The 20,268-nt window shown below is 17.1% G+C and overlaps 4 protein-coding genes across 4 annotated transcripts; 3 read left to right on the top strand and 1 right to left on the bottom strand.

Annotated features, from left to right (window-relative positions):
• Positions 1-245: 245 nt before the first annotated feature.
• On the top strand, positions 246-5,084 carry PGAL8A_00132500 (conserved Plasmodium protein, unknown function; the record flags this gene model as incomplete). Its single annotated transcript, XM_028674852.1, has 1 exon — positions 246-5,084. The coding sequence occupies one exon, from the start codon at positions 246-248 to the stop codon at positions 5,082-5,084; it is 4,839 nt and encodes a 1,612-aa protein (XP_028526442.1).
• A 1,564-nt stretch (positions 5,085-6,648) lies between these two features.
• Positions 6,649-7,743, top strand: PGAL8A_00132400 (conserved Plasmodium protein, unknown function; the record flags this gene model as incomplete). The annotated part of the gene is made up of 1 exon (XM_028674851.1): positions 6,649-7,743. The coding sequence occupies one exon, from the start codon at positions 6,649-6,651 to the stop codon at positions 7,741-7,743; it is 1,095 nt and encodes a 364-aa protein (XP_028526441.1).
• A 697-nt stretch (positions 7,744-8,440) lies between these two features.
• Positions 8,441-16,423, top strand: PGAL8A_00132300 (conserved Plasmodium protein, unknown function; the record flags this gene model as incomplete). Its single annotated transcript, XM_028674850.1, has 20 exons — positions 8,441-8,749; positions 8,864-8,995; positions 9,111-9,250; positions 9,327-9,421; positions 9,551-9,774; positions 9,892-10,143; positions 10,259-10,356; positions 10,441-10,632; positions 10,708-11,059; positions 11,155-11,296; positions 11,464-11,641; positions 11,719-11,790; positions 11,866-11,963; positions 12,053-12,226; positions 12,327-13,056; positions 13,224-15,261; positions 15,377-15,658; positions 15,821-15,911; positions 16,037-16,200; positions 16,361-16,423. 20 exons carry the CDS (start codon positions 8,441-8,443, stop codon positions 16,421-16,423), a joined length of 5,826 nt encoding a protein of 1,941 aa, XP_028526440.1.
• Positions 16,424-16,814: 391 nt separating this feature from the next.
• PGAL8A_00132200 (phenylalanine--tRNA ligase, putative) lies at positions 16,815-18,158 on the bottom strand (the record flags this gene model as incomplete). Its single annotated transcript, XM_028674849.1, has 1 exon — positions 16,815-18,158. One exon carries the CDS (start codon positions 18,156-18,158, stop codon positions 16,815-16,817), a length of 1,344 nt encoding a protein of 447 aa, XP_028526439.1.
• Between the last annotated feature and the right edge of the window lie 2,110 nt (positions 18,159-20,268).

The raw sequence follows: 20,268 nt of genomic DNA, 5'->3' as shown, positions 1-20,268 counted from the left end.
AAAAAAAAAAAAAAAAAAAAGAAAAAAAAAAAATAGAATAGAAAGGGAAAATTAATATCGGAAAATTAAAAAAAATAATTCAAAAGGGAAAATCTTGATTATAATAATACAATTTTAGGTATAAAAAAGTTAACTATTAAAAGAAAACCAAAAAAAAAAAAAAAAAAAAAAAAAAAAGAGGGTAGAAATAAAAATTTGAAATAAAACAGAATATCTGAACGAAAAAGGAAATGATGATAAATTTTATGTTTAAAAAAATTAATAAATATGACAAAGAATATAAAAAAAAAAATCACTTTATTCATATATGGAAGAATTATAAAACTACATTTCATTTAAACTGTATACATAAATTTTTAAATAACGAACTGAGTAAGATTAATAAAAAATTACTATATAACAAAAAAAATTTAGAAAATAATATAATCATTAAAGTTGGATATAATTCATATAAAGAGTTATTTTCTTTAAATAACAGTTTAGAAAATAATATAGGAATATATTTTAAGGTTAAAAATAAAGAAGTGGAAAATAGAAATTATTATAAGGAAAAAACAGGAGAAAAAAATACTTTATCTATTAATGAGTTAAAAAAAAAAAGTATTTTAAATTTAAATAGTATTAATAATATCAATAATACTTCAAATAAAATGAATAAGATAAAATTTAGAAATTTCACTAATATCCCATTATCAGCAAAAAAAGATAAAAACATAAAATTTTCAAAACTAAATCTTTGTGAAATGTTAAATTTCATAAATAAAAATTTATCAAAAGAAAGGGATGAAAAAATATGGAATAATATATTCATACAAATAGATAAACTAACTTCAAAAGAATCTAAAAATGAAGAATATAAAAGAGAACTATACTCATTTTTTGCAAAATTAACTAATAACGATTACTATAATTTGTTAAATAATCTTAAAGATTTAGATGAAAATACGAAAAATAATATTTGTAATAGTATATTTTTTGAATGTTTTGCATTAAGTTTGAAAAATAGAGATGTAACATATTCTTTTGATAATTATGATAGTGTTAATGAATTGAAGGAACAATTTTATGATGTTAACGAAAAACAAGTAAATGAAAATGGGGATATCTCAAATAGAAAAAAAAAAAATGAAAGTAAAGTAAAATATTATATGAAAAATATCAAAAGTTTTTTAAATTTAACAAGTACTAAAAAAAATGCAAAAGATATTAATTTAGAAAATACAGATATAATTAATAAAAATAAATTATCTGATTCTAAAAATGTTGATGAAAAAAGAATAGATGATATAACAAATTCGGTTGAAAAGAAATTGGATAATAATAATATACAAAATAATGATAATGATGTTAATATAAAAAATGTGAAAAATGTAAAAATGATAAAAAAATGGTTTCATTTATTAAATTATTTTTCTAGCAAATCAGAAAATATGCTTATAATAAAAGATTATTTAAATAAAATATTTAGAAAAAACATTAATGAATTAATACATTTAAATTATTTTTCAAAAACAGTCCATTATTTAACAAATCAAATAAATAGTAAAAGTATTCATGCAATAATATTAGCATACGAAAAAAAATTAGAATTTATGAAACCGTATGATTTTAGTTACAGTTTAATTATTTTATTAAGATTTCTAATATTAAATCATAATTTATTTAATAATATAATTGATGATGCTATAATTGATCCATTAAACAAATTTAAAAATGAAAAATATTTTATCCGTTTTATAAAAAGTGTTGATAATTATCCCCTAATATATCCATCTAATTTAGATTATAATAATTCTGAATTTTTTCAAGGAAATATGAACGATTTATATAATTTCACATTTTCAATTTTTATAAGAAAATTAAGCATAAAATTGAAATATTATTCTTTAAACAATTTGTTATTTTTATCAGAATGCTTAAGTAAAGTTATTTTTATGTCAACTTCTCAAAATCAAACATTGCATATATTTATAAATAAATTAAGATACTACATTGATCAACATATTAATTTACAAACAGTTGATAATTATATGTTAATACGACTTTTTAAAATATCATCTTTTTTCTCATTTGTACCTGAAATGGAAGTTTATATAAATAATTCTCATAAAAATGTTAGAATTAAAAGAAATTTTATTTCAAATCAAAAAACAGTTAAATTATTAGAAGATGGAAACTCTTTAAAAAATAAAGAAAATCGTGAAGGGGATACAAAACACATATTAAATAAAAGTTATCCTTATAACGAAAATGAAAAAAAAGAAAATTTGGAATTTAGTGAAGATATGGAAGTAGATAATATTAGTAGTAATATTAATAAAAATGTAGAACAAATAAAAAAAAATTATATCAATATAAATGAAACAATGAATACAAATAATAACATTGATCAACTTATGCAAAATTGTGATGAAAAATATAAAAATGAAGAAATAAATGAAAAGCATATAATAGAAAAAATAGAAAATGAAGAAAAGAATATGGATAATAAAAAGATATTAAAATATAAAAATGAAATAATAGATGATAAGAATAAGAAAAAAAATATATGTTTCAATTTAAATGATGAAAAGAATATAAATTATTACGAAAAAATAGAAGAAAGTGATAGTGTTAATTTCTCCAATTTCTTAACAAGTTATGATTTATTTCAAAAAATAGATAATTCCTTTCAAATAAATAATTACATTTTAAATTATAATATATATAATGATATAAATAAGAAACATAAAAAAAATAAATTTTTATTAAAAAATATAGTTTTATTATTATGTTCCCAAATTGATAAAAGTTTAGATGAAATAATTAAAAAGGAAAATAAACTGAGAAAAAGTAAAAATTCTTCAATTTTGAGAAAAGAGGAATTAATCAAAGAAATTAAATTAATAAATGAAAAAAGTGAAATTAGAAATATGAATATAGATAATTCAACAAAAAATGATATATATCACTCTTATGAGAACAATAAATTATATAATGATTATTTAATTTTTTATGATATTGGTGTATTAAGTGACATAGTAAATTTTACACATTTTTCAATAAATATTAATAAGCATACTTATGAATTAATAAAATCTATAAAAAAAAGATTAATGGAAATAGTGGAAATTTATAACTTTAATAAGGGAGAAAATCATGAAAAAAAAATGAGTGAACATATTAAAATAAAAAATATTAGAACTTTTCAATTGTATAATTTTTATTGTGCTTGTAAAAATTTTAGTCCATCTTTTCTTTTTGGTTTTTTTGATATATTGCTTAAATTAACTCCCAAAATAAAAATTATAGATATAGATAAAAATGATTTATTTAATAAAAAAATTATGCATAAGTTGGAAAGTTTAGAAACTTTTGAAAAAGTATGGAATAAAAATATAAGTATTTCATTTATAGTTTCATTGTTACATTCACTTAAAATAATAATATCTTCTAATTTATTTCATGCAAATAATTTATTAAATGAACATATTAATATTATGGTTCAATATTCATATTATGTATTATTATATTATTATTATAACAAATATTTAAAAAAAAATCTCAAAAATTTTAACAATGTGCAAAATAAGAAAGAAGAACTCGGAGATTATAAAAAAAATGAAAAATTATTTGGTAATGACTTTATTGATGGAGATTCACTTACTTATCATAATTTAAATGAAACAACAAAGAGAAAACAAAATATAAATTATTCATATGTTAAAGATAATATAAATTTAAATGAAGAAAAAAGCAAAAATAAAGATTTTTCAATAAAAGAATTGCATAATAATGGTCAAGATACATATGAAAATAATGACAACAATAATTATGATAAGGATAATAATTATTTAGGGGATTCTAATTTAAAAGAGAATATTTTAAAAAGTTCAATGAATGATGAAAAAGTCAAAAATGAAAATTTAGAGGATTATAATTATTACAAAAATGATTACATCAACACTTATAATAGTGATTCATCAACAATATCCAGTATAATAAAAACAAGTAAGAAGAATAAAAAGTTTTGTATTTTTGAAGAATTATATTTAGAAGATTTATGTAATATATATTTGTGTTTATCAACATCATTGTATTTTTTAAACAGAGCAGAAGAAAAGTCTAGTGAAATAAAACATTTAATATATTTAGAAAATAAATTTTTAGAATTAATATCAAAAGTTAAATATATGAAATATTTATCAGATAATTTTATATTCTTTTTATTTAAAGGACCATATACTTATAAATTAGAACAAAAATTTGATAGCATAATTCCATCATTAAAAATAATAAATAAAAAAAAAAAAAAAAAAACGGAAATTCTTTCTTCTTTTACTTCATCTCAGAATATTCAACTTCTTAGTTTACCTGCTGCTACTGCTTTCTTCTTATGTAAAATAAAATTGTCTATGTCTAATGGGAACAAAGAAAATAATGTTTTAAGAATTGAAAATACAAAAAAATTATATGAAATTTTAATGAATGATTATAAATTATTATCAAACTGCATTGAACAACTATATATTAATAAAAGAAATGATGGTGATAATATGAAGAATTCGGTAGATTATGTAAAAGATAATATTTTGCAAAATCAAAGCGAAGAGGTAAATAATCCATCAATTAAATTTAATAAAAATAAGTGTAAATATTCTCATCTGCCATATTTTACTTCTAATAAAATTAGTATGAATGAAAATATTCATTTTATAAATATAATAAATGATATGTTCTTTGGAGTTCATGAGGTGAAAACACTATATGATTTGCAAAATACATTATTAAAAACAGTAAAACATTTAGAAACAGCACAAATAAACTTAAATGTTAATCATAAATTTACTCAAATTAAACCTATTCATAATGATGTTCTTATCTGTTTATCAGAGCTTTCAAAAGTTGTAAAAGAATGCCTATATACAATTTTTTTATCACAACCATATATTCATAAATCTCCCAAAAAATATTCAACTAAAAGACTAGTTAATTATTTTATCAATAAATGTAAATTTGTAAGAGATTATAATATTTTTGATGATTGCAATAATAAATCATTTAATGAACTTAAAAATCATAAATATATAACAAATGAAATTTGATGTTAAATTTTAATAATTGTCTTTATTTTACCTTCACTTTTTTTTTTTTTTTTTTTTTTTTTTTTTTATTTTTTTTTTTTTTTTTCTTTTTATTTNCTTTTTTTTTTTTTTTTTTTTTTTTTTGCTTTATTTTAATTTTATATTTCTTTTTCCTTTTAATTCATTATTGTCTAATTTGTAATGAAATTTAAGGCAATTATATAAATATTTCCGCATATTTGTATATTGATATTTTATTTTATATATATTTTATATCTTTTTATTTTTTAATTAAATAATAAAAAAGAAAAAAAAAGTTATATTTATACTTATAATAAAAAAACTCAATTTTTTATTCTTATTTTTAATTTGTTTTACCCAATATAAATTACTTACATTTTATTTTTATAATATACCATTTTATATCTTTATTTACATTTTAAATATCTATTTATATTTTTAAATTGTACAAATATATATATATATATATATAAATTTTAATTTCTTATGTTTTAAAAAAGCATTTTTTTTTTTTTTATATATTAAAACAAATATTTATATATATTTTAAAAACGATATATTATTATCATATGTATTTTAAATATTCTAATTTTTATGATTTGCATTTTTTTATTAAAACATTTTTTTATAATAATTCTAAATATTTTTTATTAGCATCTTTTTATTTTAACATTTTTGTAAAATTATTTTTTAATATTTTATACTTCATTTTTGTTTTGTTTAATTTTTATCCTATTTTTTCTACTTTTTTTTTTTTTTTTTTTGATATATTTGTGTAGAATTTTTTTATTTCGCATATAAATTTCCTAAAAAAGTTGTAAAAAAATCAAAGAAAAAATAATAAAATAAAATATATATATATATATATTTATATATATAGCTCATTTATATTTTAAAAAATGTATTTTCTATAAAAAATAAGACTTAAAAAATTATTTTTCTCTATATTTAAAAAATGAGAAAATTAGACAAGTTATAATAGGATATAAGTAATTCATATATTTTTTATAAAATGAAAAAAATTTTAAAAAAAGAGTAAATTATCTATATAACTTTACTAGATATTACAAGATTCTACTTAATAAAATTTATTTTAAAAGAAAAAATAAAGAAAAAAAATTAAAATAATTAAATAATAATATTACATTTTTTTTTTTTTTAATTTATGTTTTTTTTTTTAAACTACTATAATAATTAAAGAAAAAAAAAATATATATATATATATATATATTAACCCTTTTTTAATGAATATTAACAATAAGATAATAATAAAAGTATTAAATTTTTTTTCACTTTCTTTTTCTTAAATCGTTTTGTAATTTAAATAAAAGAGACTCAAAACATATTTTCTATTATAGAAAAGTAAAAAAAAAAAAAAAAAGGAATCTAAAGAGTATTAATATGTAAAAAAAAATATATTTTTAAAAAACTAAGTATATATATATATATTTTTTTTTTTCATTTTTTAATATATATAGAAATATTGTTTTATAATAATAAAAGACTAAAATTTTCTAATTTAGAATTTTGTAGATTACCTTGTCTATATTTCTCTCTATATAAAATGATAATAGAAGAAAAGGAAAAGAAAAATATTACAAATGATGAAAATGAAATAACATCAAGTATAAATCTGAAAAATGAAATTTCGTTATATAATAATATAGAAGAATTTAAAGAAAGTAATGATAATATTCAAAAATGTTTTGAATCTTTAAATAACACAATTGAAAATATGAATGTTCATGTAAATAATATACTAAAAGATAATGAAGAAAAATATATATTAGCATTTAATACATATATGTATGATGTTCAAAAAGAAATTAGAATTTTAAAAAAAATTTTAAAAGAAGAAAAAATAAAAGAATTAAAAGATGAAAAAATGAAAAAATTGCAAAAAGAATTAAAATGGTATATAAATGAATGTCTAAGATTAGATAATATATCACAATATTTAAAAAAAGAAGCTGAAAAATGGAAAAGAAATAGTTCACTTATGAAAAGTCACATGCTATTTTTAGAAAAAAAATTAACAAAAACTTTTGACAAAGTTATTGAAAAAAAAAATGTAAAAATAGAAGAAGAAAAAAAATTAGAAAATGAAAATATAGAAAATAAAAAAGATATATTTAGTGAAAAAAAAAATTTAGAACAGATTGAAAAAGAAGACGAAAATAAAAATGAAAATAAATTAAAAGATAAAAGAAAAAAAGATAATCTCAATGAAGAAATGAATTTAAAAATAACTAACTTAGAAAAAAAATTAAAAAAACAAATAAATATAAATTCTAATTTACAAGAAAAACTTACAAAATATTATATTGAGAAATCTAAATATGAAAAATTATTTATTGATTGTGTGAAACAAATTAAAAAAGATATAGAAAATAAAACAATGATCAATGAAAAAGAAAAGTACATAGAAGAAAATTTTTCATCATTAATAGATGAATCTGAATTAAGTTATTTTACTAAAGAAGATAAAAAAAAATTATTAATAACATTTTTTTCTTCAAATGATTTAATTCAATTTATTAGAAAGAAAATTTTTAGTCAAGAAAAAAAAATGCCACTTGATATATATAAAAAAAATAGTTACACTAATCCTAGAATGAATTATCAGAAAAAGTCTGATATTTCACCTTTTATTTTGTAAATTATATAAATAGATATATATATTTCTTTTAATAAAAAAATTTCACATATCTTTCTATTAAATGTCATATGTTTTATCTTTTTTTTTTTTTTTTTTTTTTTTTTTTTTATTTATTTCATGACTATCTGTTATTTAATTCTCTTTTATGTTATTGTATTTTATTTTATTTGACTCTTTAATTAAATATGATTTTAAAATATAATTCCTCTTATAATATCATAAACTTTATTTATAAGTTTAAATATAAAAAATAAAGAATACTTTTAAGATAATTAGTATTATCTTTAGGTTTTATGTCTCATCAAAAAATAACATGCAACCTTAAAATTTTACATATATTTCTAATAACTTTTTTCTATAAAAAATTAAAAAAAGTAAAAATAAATAAAAAGAAGAAAAACTTATTATAGATAAAAGAGATATGTAACTAAATGAAAGAATATATAGTAAAAAAAAAAAGAAAATATAATATTTTTTAATGTCTATTCTTTTTTTTTATTTTTTCAAAATGCCTAAAAGTGCACTTTAAAAAATACATAAGAAAAAAAAAAAAAAAAAATGTTACATAAAATATATTGTCTTTTATGGAAAAATATGAAAAAAAAAAAAAAAAATACTAGAATTTTTACTTATTCTCCTAATTTTTAAATACTCTAATTAAACTAATAAAAATAAAACTCAACGTATTTTATAACAAATGTATTTAATACAAAAAATAAAAGAAATATTTTATGAGAATGGAGAAAATGACAAATTAGAAAAAAAAAAAGAAAAAAAGAAAGTTCGTATAAGCGAATTAAATGATGAAATATGGATTTATAAAAATGATTTTAATAAGGAACACCCAAGTGAAGAATATGAAATTGAAAGTGGAAATGAAGATGAAGATGAAAATGAAAATGAAGATGATGATGATGAAGAAAATATAAAAAAAGAAAAGGAACATTTTTTGGAAGTACCTTTATTTGATGAAGATGAATATGGGAGAGACATTAAAAAAAATTTAGTTAATATAATTTTAAATTTTAATAATTCTTATTTTTTTTTTTTTTTTTTTTCATTTAAGCTTTATAATATATTTAAAAATATATTTTTTTTTTTTTAATTTATAAATTTGTAGAGAAATATTCCATATAAGAAAAATACATTAAAAAAAAGAGATGATGAATCAGAATTAAGCGATGAAAGTTTAAGTACTACTGATGAAGAAGATGTAGAAGAACCCTTTCTAGATTTATATGAAGAATTAAAAGTTAAAATTTGAAAAATATTTAAAATAAAATCTTTATGTTTTAATATTTTACATTTTATACAATAATATTTTTAATGTTATTTGATTTTTTATTTACTTTTTATATTTAAAATAGAGAGAACAAAGCATAACAGAATTTTACAATCCAATGTTAAAACCTCGTTTATGGCATTTTGAATTTTTTATAAAATATATCCATAATTTAGAAAATCAAAAGCAAAAAAATTTTTATTTAGTATCATTTGGAAATACTAAGTAACATTTCAATTTATAATATATCATTTCTTTTTTATTTACAATTTATTATTTTTTTCATTTTTTTTTTTAAAAGAAAAATAAAACTTTATGATATACTAAAAGACGAAGTTTTGTATACCCCTGGGTATACAATAGAACCAGGGGAGATTAAATATTTAAGAATCCCACGTAAAATAAAAAAAAAATAAAATGATAAATTATTAAGTATAAAAAATAGTTAAGTATATATATATAGGAAGTAGAATTATAAGAATATATGAATGAGAAAATACTTTTTTTTTTTTTTTTTTTTTTCAGTTCCTATATGGTCTAAAAAGGAGCTTAGTATATCATATAATGACTTACAGAATTTTGAAATAAATATTGAAATGTGGGGAATAAATGGATTTATATTTAATGATTTATATGCAACTTCTAAAAAAACATTAAAAGAAATTATTGAAAATGAACCAGATAATAATATAATTTTAAAAAAAAAAATTGAAAAACAAAATATTACTTTTGAAGCACAATGCTTAGGAGTAATTTACATAAATTTATTTATTTTTTTTTTTTTTTCCATCTTTTATTTATTCTTTTTTAATTTACACTAAATATATTTCACATATTATATTTATCATAATTTTTTTTTTTTTAAGGTCTATATGCAATTATCAGAAATATTTGAATTTCATATGGCTTTGGATAGTTGGTGGTTTATATCAAGTAGCGAAATGCCAAGTTATTTGAAAAAACTTCCGAAATTTTTAAGGTTTAAATTTCCCTTAAATGAAAAGGATTGGGTAATTCATAGTTCATATAAATCATCAAATAATTTTTGGCTTTACCCAGGATATTTTTGTTTTATTGGAACTCGTCAGCAATTAGCTAATTCCTTTTTTATTCTTACTGTAATACAATTAATAATAATTACTGTTAATAACTTTTTTTTTTTTTTTTTTTTTTTTTTTTACATTTACTATACATACAAGTAAACTGTTTTTTTTTTTTTTTTTTTTTTTAAAGGTTTTATGTTACAATTCTAAATATAGATATAAACCTCCTATTTTATTAGGATCTTGTATAATATCACTCAAATCTGTAACAGAATATCCTTTTTTTAAGTACTTTTACATGAATATATACATAAATATATATACATAAATATATACATATATATATATATACATTCTTTTTCTAATTATCAGAGGAATAGTAAAAAAATTAACATTAGACAAAACAAGATTTAGACAAGGAGAAATTGTAGGTAATATTAAATGTTTTGCTAAAAGTTATGGAATAAAAGAAATTGAAAAAAATATTCAAAGACCATGTCAACCATTTAGTGATGCTACATTAGTAAATCAATTAATTTTAAATGATCACTATTTAGTAATAAGGTTAATATTTTATTATTTCTTATTTTTTTATTTTTTTCTTTATATTTACTTATTTCACCTTTTTTTTTTTTATAGAGTAATTAAATGTGAAAATTTGGCTATAAGTAGTGTTGATTTAAATAATGTTAATATAAATGTTTGGGTAAAGTGGGATGGAATGGTAAATAAAACTGATACAGTAGCAAAAACCACTTCCCCATTTTTTTATCAAAATTTATATTATCCTATACGATTAGTTGATAGTAAAGAATTAACTAATGAAAACTTGATAAGAAATGTATTGCCAATTGATTTAATTTCTAAAGGAGAAATTTGTTTTGAAGTTCATAATAATAATGAAATATATTCAACGATTTTGGGTATTTTTGAACTTCATTTTGCTGACATATTTAATTATGGAACTCTTGATTATAGATCTTTAGCTCAGGTTATTTTCTTAACATTTATATATATATATATATATATTTTTTCTATTTTTTTTTTTTTTGTTTTATCATTAATATTAAGATATAAATATTATAGGCCAATCCCAAAAGTAGTTCTATGTATAATGATTACAAAGAAAATTATGAGGTACCTAATAGAACCACTGATAATACAAATGATAATTATGATGATTATTATGTTAAAAATTATAAAACGATAGTCTATAAAAATACATTAGGTAAAAAAAAATATATTTATTATAACTAAACAAGTATATTATAAAACTTGTGACATTTTAATTTAATTAAATAATAATAGAATTTATTGTTACTATTTTTTTTTCATTTATTTGAAATAAAAATATATTAGACAATTTCAAACATTATTTTTTTTTTTTTTTTTTAGAATTAATGTATTCTAAGGTTCATTTAAAATCATTAAACAAAGAAAATATTCAAACAAAAAAAGAATCAACAATTACGATAGAAGCATATGTTATTCCTCCTCTTCCGAGTAATCTAGTTTTTTTTAATGAAAATAAAGCAACTAATTCTTCATTAATATATAAATCTTTATCAAAAAGGTATTGAAAATGCTAACATTAATTTAAAAAAAAAAAAAATAAAAAAAAAAAAAAATAAGTTTGTTTTACTTCTGAAGGTGGGAAAAAGATTTCTCAAAGTTTAATGATACGTATCTTCAGTGGTTTCCAAAATCTATTAGAAATAGAAAGTATGAATAAAAAAAATGGATGAAATATATATATATATATATATATATATAATATTAACTTTTTTATTCCTATAGTTTCCCATGTGTAAGTAAAAATGATTTTGATAATAATGTTTATCCATTGTGTAGTTTTGTTACTTCAATTAACTTACCTGCTCAGGTATCAACTCCAGGTAAGAATCTTTTTTTTTATTTTGGTTAAATAATTTTAGTGTTTTTTGTTTTAAAAATATATATAAATTTTTTTTTTTTTTTTTTTTAGGTCCTCTGTTTCATTGGTTAAATAATATTGAGTATATAGGAAATGACGATGAATCTGCAATTTTTACTCCACCTTATTTTTTTTTATCATATAAAAAAGGAACAATACAGGATCATGTTCTTTTATTATGTTGTTGCTTAAAAGGTTTAGAATATGATGCATATGTTTGTAAAGGTAAAGAAAAATTTACATATATATATGTATCTAAATAAATATATATATATAAATATATATATATATCTAAATAAATATTTAAATATTTTCTTTTTTCAAGGTACAATTAATAATGGGAAAAAAGTGCATTACTGGGTTATGACTAGACATGAAAATGGATGGATTTGTTTTTGGGAAGTTACAAATAAATCAATTATACATTTAAAAAATAGATGGAATAATAAGAATTTTTTAAAAAATTCAGAAATAATTAAACAAAATGAAATGCTTAATAAAATAAAAGAAAATAATGAAGAAAAATATTACAACGGAGAATATTTAATGAATTTTGTTAGATATGGTTTAGAAGAATTAAAGAGAATAGAAAAAGAAATTAAAGAAGATTATGATTTAAAAGAAGAAAATGAATTATATACTATGGATATTTGTGGAGAATATAATACGAAAGATGAAAAAGTAGACATTGAAGAAATATTATGTAATGATGAAGATTTTTTTAATAATATGTTTGAAATAAAGTATGAAAAAACTGATTCATATAATTGTAACAAAGCTTTAAAATATTTATTAGAAAATTTCTCAAAATATATACCTATATCTCCAAAAATGTTTCTAATTGATTATGAAAACACATTAGCTTACGTACCTTATACTTCTATTGAAATTGTTTTTAATGATGAACAGTTATATGGTAATATGCAAAACCATCATCCTGCTTGTATTTTATATGATTTTGAAAATAATAATCATTGGCGTCCTTTACTTAATCATTCACCAGTTTCTATTAAAAATGAAATTACTATTTCTACTCCTTTAAGTGATAAACTTTCGTAAAAAAAAAAGAAAAAATTAAAATAAATAAATATAGATATTAATTATATATTTCATATGGTTTATAACATATATATATATATATATATAAAACATATACATTTTTAATTTTATATAAGTATTTAATTTTTTATATAATAATTTAATTTTTTGAAATTTTTCTTAGAGCAAAATATGCTTATGATTTAGAAGAAGAAATTAGGGAGATGATTCTTTTTGTTAGAAACAAAGAAGGTTTAGAAACAAAATTTGAAGACTCATCAGAAATAAGATATTTTTTAGAAATGTATATAGACTTGTGTGAATATAAATTAAACTTAGATAATAATTATAATACGAAACCTGAAAATTATGAAAATATTGAAAAAAAAAATGATAACAAAAACGATGAAAATATAAAAAAAAAAAAAAGAAAAGGAAAAAAAAATGAAAATGAAGTTAAAAAGACATGGTCTCAATATAAAAATGATTTTTATCCAAATATAGAAGCACAATATGTAAATAAAGATGATTTGAATTTTTATAATTCTTATTATCCCACTGAAAATGTTGTAATGATGAATAAAGAACAAAAAAAACTTTTAACTAATATTCCTGAAGATTATGTGTGTGGAATGAATGATGAAATTTATGGGAATGCAAAAGAACAGTATATAAGAAATTATGTTTTTAATAAAGATAGTGATAATATACTAAATAATTATAATGATAAAGTTAAAAAAAAAAATATAAAACGTTTTCATAATATTCCAGTACATTATAAGGAAAAACTTGAAGACATAAGTGAAGATCAAAAAAATGAATATGATGAGTTTCGTAAATTGAAAACAAACAAGTTTTTAAAAAATAAGTTTATTAAGGAAAATATGAATAACAATAAAAATAAAAAAGAATACACTAACGAAAATGATAAAAAAAAAAGTGAAAAAGAAAAAAAAAATTATAATCATTATGTTGTAACGGAATATAATCATAAAATTAATGATCATTTAAATAGATATAATGAAGAAAATCACATAAAATATACAAAAAAAAAAAACAAAATAGAAAAAGATGGGTTATATGAAGATGAGATAGAAAGTGAGCATAATGAAGAAAATGAAGAAGAACTATATAAAGAAATTAAAGAAAAATATTATTATGATGAAGAAGAAGAAGATAATATTAAAGAGGATATATATTATAAAAATAATGATGTTCCTAATAAATTTATAAAAAAATACGATAAACAATATGATAATTTGTTTAGGTTAATAAAAAATTTAAAAAAAAAGGAAAAAATTATAAAAGAAGAATTAATAGACTTAAAATTGAAAAATAAAAGCTACCATCAAGGAAAACTAAATAAAGAAACATTTTGTAATTTTGTGGATACTCAGGAATTTTTAATAAATAAATTAAGAAATAAAAATTTTGAAAAAAAACAAAATAAAAATAATAATTATGAAGAATTAATAAACACGTATACATCTTCCGATTATTTAAAATATAAGAATAAAAATATGTTTAATGGTTATTTTATTATTCCATCAAGACAAATTTATACAGAAAATAAAAATGAATATAATAATAACCAACAAACTTTAGAAAATAAAGAAAATAAGAAAAGTACTATTTATTATTCTTTTGAAAAAAAAGAAAAGAAAAATATGAATGAAATAGAGAAAAAAGGAAAAAATTGTTTAAATGAAAAAAATATAAATAGTTCAAAAAATCTATTAGTGAGTGACACGAATAATATTAACGAAGATATCATAAGTAGAAACAAATATAAGAAAATTAGTTATAATAAAAAGAATATAAAAAGATATCATAAGTTTGATCAAAATTTAAATACATTATTAAATAAATATGAGAAAAGACGTAATATAAAGATGATAAAAAAATGTTCATATAATATACAAAGATATTTAAACAGATATGATATGACAAGGGTTAAAAAGAAAAGACATAAGATTAAATTTTTTTTATTTAAAAGTAATTCTAACAAAATTAAAGAAAATAATATACCTTTTAAAAAAAAAAACTCACATCCTTTAAAATATAATACAATAATGAAAAAAAAGAATTTTATTTCATCAAGTGATAAGGAAATCGTTTCTTTGAATAAAAATAAAAGATTCATTTTTCAACGTAATCACAAAATGTATAGAGATAAAAATATAAGGGATATCAATGACGATCAAATTATTGGAATATACGAGGTATATATATATATATATATATATATATATATATATACATTAGTAAAATGCAAAATTATAAATTGTGCATTAAAATATATTACAAAAATTATATTGTTATTTTTTTCATAATTAGGATAGAGAGCAAATTAAAAATGCAAATGAGAAAATAATACAAAGGTATGCAGAATACCCTGTTATAGAAAATAATATGATTAATAATAAAATTAATAAAACAAATCTAAATAATTTTCAAGAAAAAAATTTAAAAAATGAATCTTCACAAAGTGTAAGTTATGATAAAGAAAAAGAAGAAAAAGAATCTTTTACATGCCCACCCAAAACATGGTCAAGATTAGATTTAACATCCAAATATGTTGCTCATCAAATTTCTCAATGGAATTGGTATTATTCATTGGTAATTCGTTTAAATATTTAATTTTTAATGGATAAAAAAAATTTTCATTATTTTTGTCGAGAAGATATATTTATTTAATCAAAAATATTTTTTTAATATATATTTCTATATATTCTTATATATATATGTGTCCTTTTTTTTTTTTTTTTTTTTTTTTTAAAGGAAGAACAATATTTTAATTGGCAATATTATAAATTTCCTGTTCCACCTAATCACACATTTGTTGGTTTTCCAATTCATTTTTCTACAATTGGTTAAAATTATTATAAATAGAAAATAAACAAAAAAAATTAAATTAATATATATATTTTTAAAGTAATATAAAAAATTATTTAAACACCATTATTTTTTATTATATATATTTATTTTCCTTAATAGATGTGACTGAAGTAAAAACATTTTTGTTACACTCTAAAAGATTTGAAAACATAATGAAACTTTCAATTGATAATATTTCATTTCTAATATATTGCAAAGTGTATCCTTTAATTGGTGGAGTTATGTCAAATTGGGTTTTCTTAGGTTGTTTGGTTCCATGGATGGTAAAAAAAAAAAAAAAAAAAAAAAAAAAATTTTTATGCATAAATCATTATTTTTGTAAAAACTTTATCTATCCACTTTATATAATTATAATTTCAAATAAAACAATGAATTATATAATTAAAAAAATTAAATATTATCTTAAAAAAAAATTTAACTTAGACTGCACAGGAAAGAGAAACCAAAATAAAGAAATCTCCAAAAAAAGATGTTAATAAAAGATAGATTTAATTATAAATATTTAAATTATATTAACTATAAAAATATAAAGAAGAAAAAAAAAAAAAAACTAGAGGTAAATATAAAAACATTGAAAATAAAATTAATTAAAATACGAATATAATAATTTTGCAAATGGAATATTTTACCTTTTTTATATAAATATGAAAAGATTTTTCCTATATAATTTTTTAATAGTTTTTTTAAATTAACAAATTGATTTCATTTTTGTTAAATCCTTTTTTTTTTTTTTTTTTTTTTTTTTTCACATTTCTTTTTTTTAATTTATAATGTAACGTTTTTTTTTTTTTTTTTTTTTATGTTAATTACATTTTAACTTTATTTTTTGTTGAAATTTTTTTTATGTCGTATTCTTATAATAGTAGTATGATAATCTTTATCTTACATGAACAGAACATTCTTTAATTAAACTTTCTATAATTTTATTTTGTATATTATTGACAAATTTATGTGTTAAATTCTGATTATGCGAACGATATGTAATTCTATAACATACACTTGTCTCATTTGTTTTGGGGTTAAAATAATGATCCACTTTTTTTACTTCTTCAATGTTTTCATGGGCTATATCTCTACATAATTGAAAAAATATATTTTCTTTAAAGTTGTCATTAATATAAAACGAAATATCTTTTTTAATTGAAGGAAAATTACTAAATGGATAAAATTTTGTGATTTCATTTTCTTTAAATTGGTTAATAAATCTTTTATCATTACTCCATAATAAACGAATATCTTCAATACCATATAACAGCATACATAATCTTTCTAAACCTATACCAAATGCCCATCCTTGATAGTTTATGTTTTTTAAAAACTCATTTATTTTAAGTGTAATTTGATTATTTAATTGTTTATTACAAAATTTATTGATAATAGAATTACATTCTTCTTTATTTTTTGTTTGAAATAAAATTTTGTTATTAGGATAATTATCGAGAGTACTTTTCAAATTTTTATCAAATGTATAAATTTCATTTTCTATTATTTTTTTTATATCTTTTTCATATAAACTCATATAAATTACTTCTTTTTTTATCTTACCGCATCCCAAAATTTCTATCCATTTTTTATCATTTTCTCTTTTTATATATAATTCATAAGAAGGATCAGTAAATGGGAAAGATGTATTATCTTCCCATTTCATTTCAATTTTGTTAGATTTAAATAAGTAATTAATTAATTTTTCAAGTTTTATTTTCAAATCAGCTTCTACTTCAAAACTTTCAGACCGCATTAAAAAGCCATCTGTTTGATGAAAAATAGGAAAGTGATATTTATCAATTTCATCTCTTCTATATACAGTACCTGTATAAATAACATTTCTATAATTTTTTTTTAACAAATATGGTAGATGTGTAGTCATATGTGTTCTCATCAATTTTATATTATCATGATTTAATATTTTATTAGATAGATAATATTTGTAAAACTTGTTTAAAGTGTCAAGTCTTATATAATAATTTTCAAAAAGAAAATTAAAATTTTTTATATAATTTTCATTCAAATAAAAGGTATCTTTAATACTTCTAGCTGGATGTGATAAGGGAACAAGTAATTCATCAAAATTTTGTTTTATAGATGTTTCATAATTTAAATTATCAAAATTTTCAAATTTAAAAAAGTGTTCAATCATATTTTTTACCGTCCTTATTGGATGATTTTTTGTATTATATAATATTCTCCCTTCATTTGATAAAATTATTTTAGGTAATGTCATTTCTCATAATTACATCTACATGTAAAATATCATTATATATTTTTATAAATTTTTTAATATAATTTTCACTACAGTTTTTCCTACTTAAAAAATGTTTTTTTATACATATTATATTTTATTCTGTTTGAAAAAACACATACCCTAGTAATTTAAAAAACAAAAATGGGTTTATTATAATAATTTATTATATAACACAAAAACATTTTAATAATTTATCAATAATTATCCATATTTTGTTTTTATATAATTAAAAAAAAAAAAAAAAAAAAAAATGCCAAATATAAAAATTTTTGAAATGCCAAATATAAAAATTTGTAAAATGCCAAAAATAAAAATTTGTAAAATGCCAAATATAAAAATTTGTAAAATACCAAATATAAAAATTTGTAAAATGCCAAATATAAAAATTTGTAAGTTTCTAATAGCAAATATATCATTCAAAATAAAAAAAAAATTTAGTTTTATTATTCTTATAATTTTAACATGATTCAAAGTATGAAATATTTATTCTGCTAAATAATTTTAAAATTAGCAATACTTTTCAAAATTTAAAAAATATTGGTATTAAATATAATTGAAAAATATAATATAGAAATTAATTAAATTTATATTTTTTTTTTTTATTTATTATTATTATTATTTTTTTTTTTCTTATAAAAAAAATTTTAAAAATTGTGAACGTTACAATTTTGTATTATTTTAACATATTTATTACGGTTTAATGTAGTTTTAGTGCAAATATATATATATATATATATATGTATATATGATAATTTAAAATTTTCAAGTTATATTTTTTGGTTCATAAATTCTTTAAAAAAAGTAAAATAATTATAATATTATTATATTTTAAAATTGTTAATATTTTGGTATATAATTTTTTTTAGTTGAATAATTTTAGAATACGGAAACAAAATATTGAACATAAATTATATTAACTACTACCAAAATTATTTTTTTCTTAAATTTTAAAAAGAAAATATATATGCACCAGAATTTAGTTTTTTTTTAAAATAATTTTTTTTCTTTTATATAAAAAAAGTATTTCCATTCTGTTCTGCATTTTATATGTTTTTTTTTTTTTTTATCTTATTTTGTTTTTATATCAAATTTTTTATATTTTTACACTTTTTATATTAATTTATTTTATATATTTTCATTTAAATGAAATAAGAGTAATAACTACTTTTTATAATTTTAAATTATTACTTATATGATTTATATAAAAATGAAAGAAAAAGAAATTTTTAAGTAAAAAATGTTTTGTCTTAAATACGTTTAGAGAAAAATTAAAAAAATATTTTTTATGGGAGATATGATGGAATAATTATACTCACAAATAATGAATACTAGTGAAATGATAGAATTTATGTAAAATAAAAATATTTTAGCTTTTTTTTTTTTTTTATAAATTAAGAAATTACCAACATACAATTTTCTGTTTTTATTATAATTTTCTTTTTTTTCTAAATTAAAAGAATTAAAATTTTATTTTGGTTCAAAATTTTGTAAGGAATAAATGTATAAGAAAAAATACATTATATAAATATAAAACATATATAGATATGTATATTTATTATCTATTTATTTTTTTATGTATTTTTTTATTTATTTTTTTTTTTTTGTATATAATATAAAAAAAGTACACATTGATAGTATATTTCTTTTATTTAGAATATTCTTATTATAGATAAAAATAATTTCATTTGTGCCTTTTCGTCCAAGCTTTTATACTTAGTCTTTTAATTTGAATTTTAAAAGTCTTTTTTTTTTTTTTTTATCAAATATACCGTATTTTTTTATTTTTTTTTTTTAAATTAAAATTTTTTCATATAATGATTCTTTAAAACAAAGTATGCCAAAAAAAAAAAAAAAAAAAAAAAATAAAAAAATAAAAAATAATAAAATTAATATATCAAAATATACAAGTCTAATTTTAGCATAATAGAATTATATGCGTGTAAAGAATAAAATAAATATGAAATAATTCTAAAGTTTTTTTAATTTAAAATTTTGTATTTTGTATAATTTATATTATATATATATATATATAAAAAAAAAAAAAAAAATAAACTTTTTTTTTTTTTTTTTTTTTTTTTTTTTTTTTTTT

Source organism: Plasmodium gallinaceum, assembly GCF_900005855.1.
Source record: "Plasmodium gallinaceum strain 8A genome assembly, contig: PGAL8A_v1_65, whole genome shotgun sequence".
In the NCBI taxonomy this organism is placed as follows: Eukaryota; Apicomplexa; class Aconoidasida; order Haemosporida; family Plasmodiidae; genus Plasmodium; species Plasmodium gallinaceum.
This window is presented reverse-complemented; position numbering and strand designations above follow the sequence as displayed.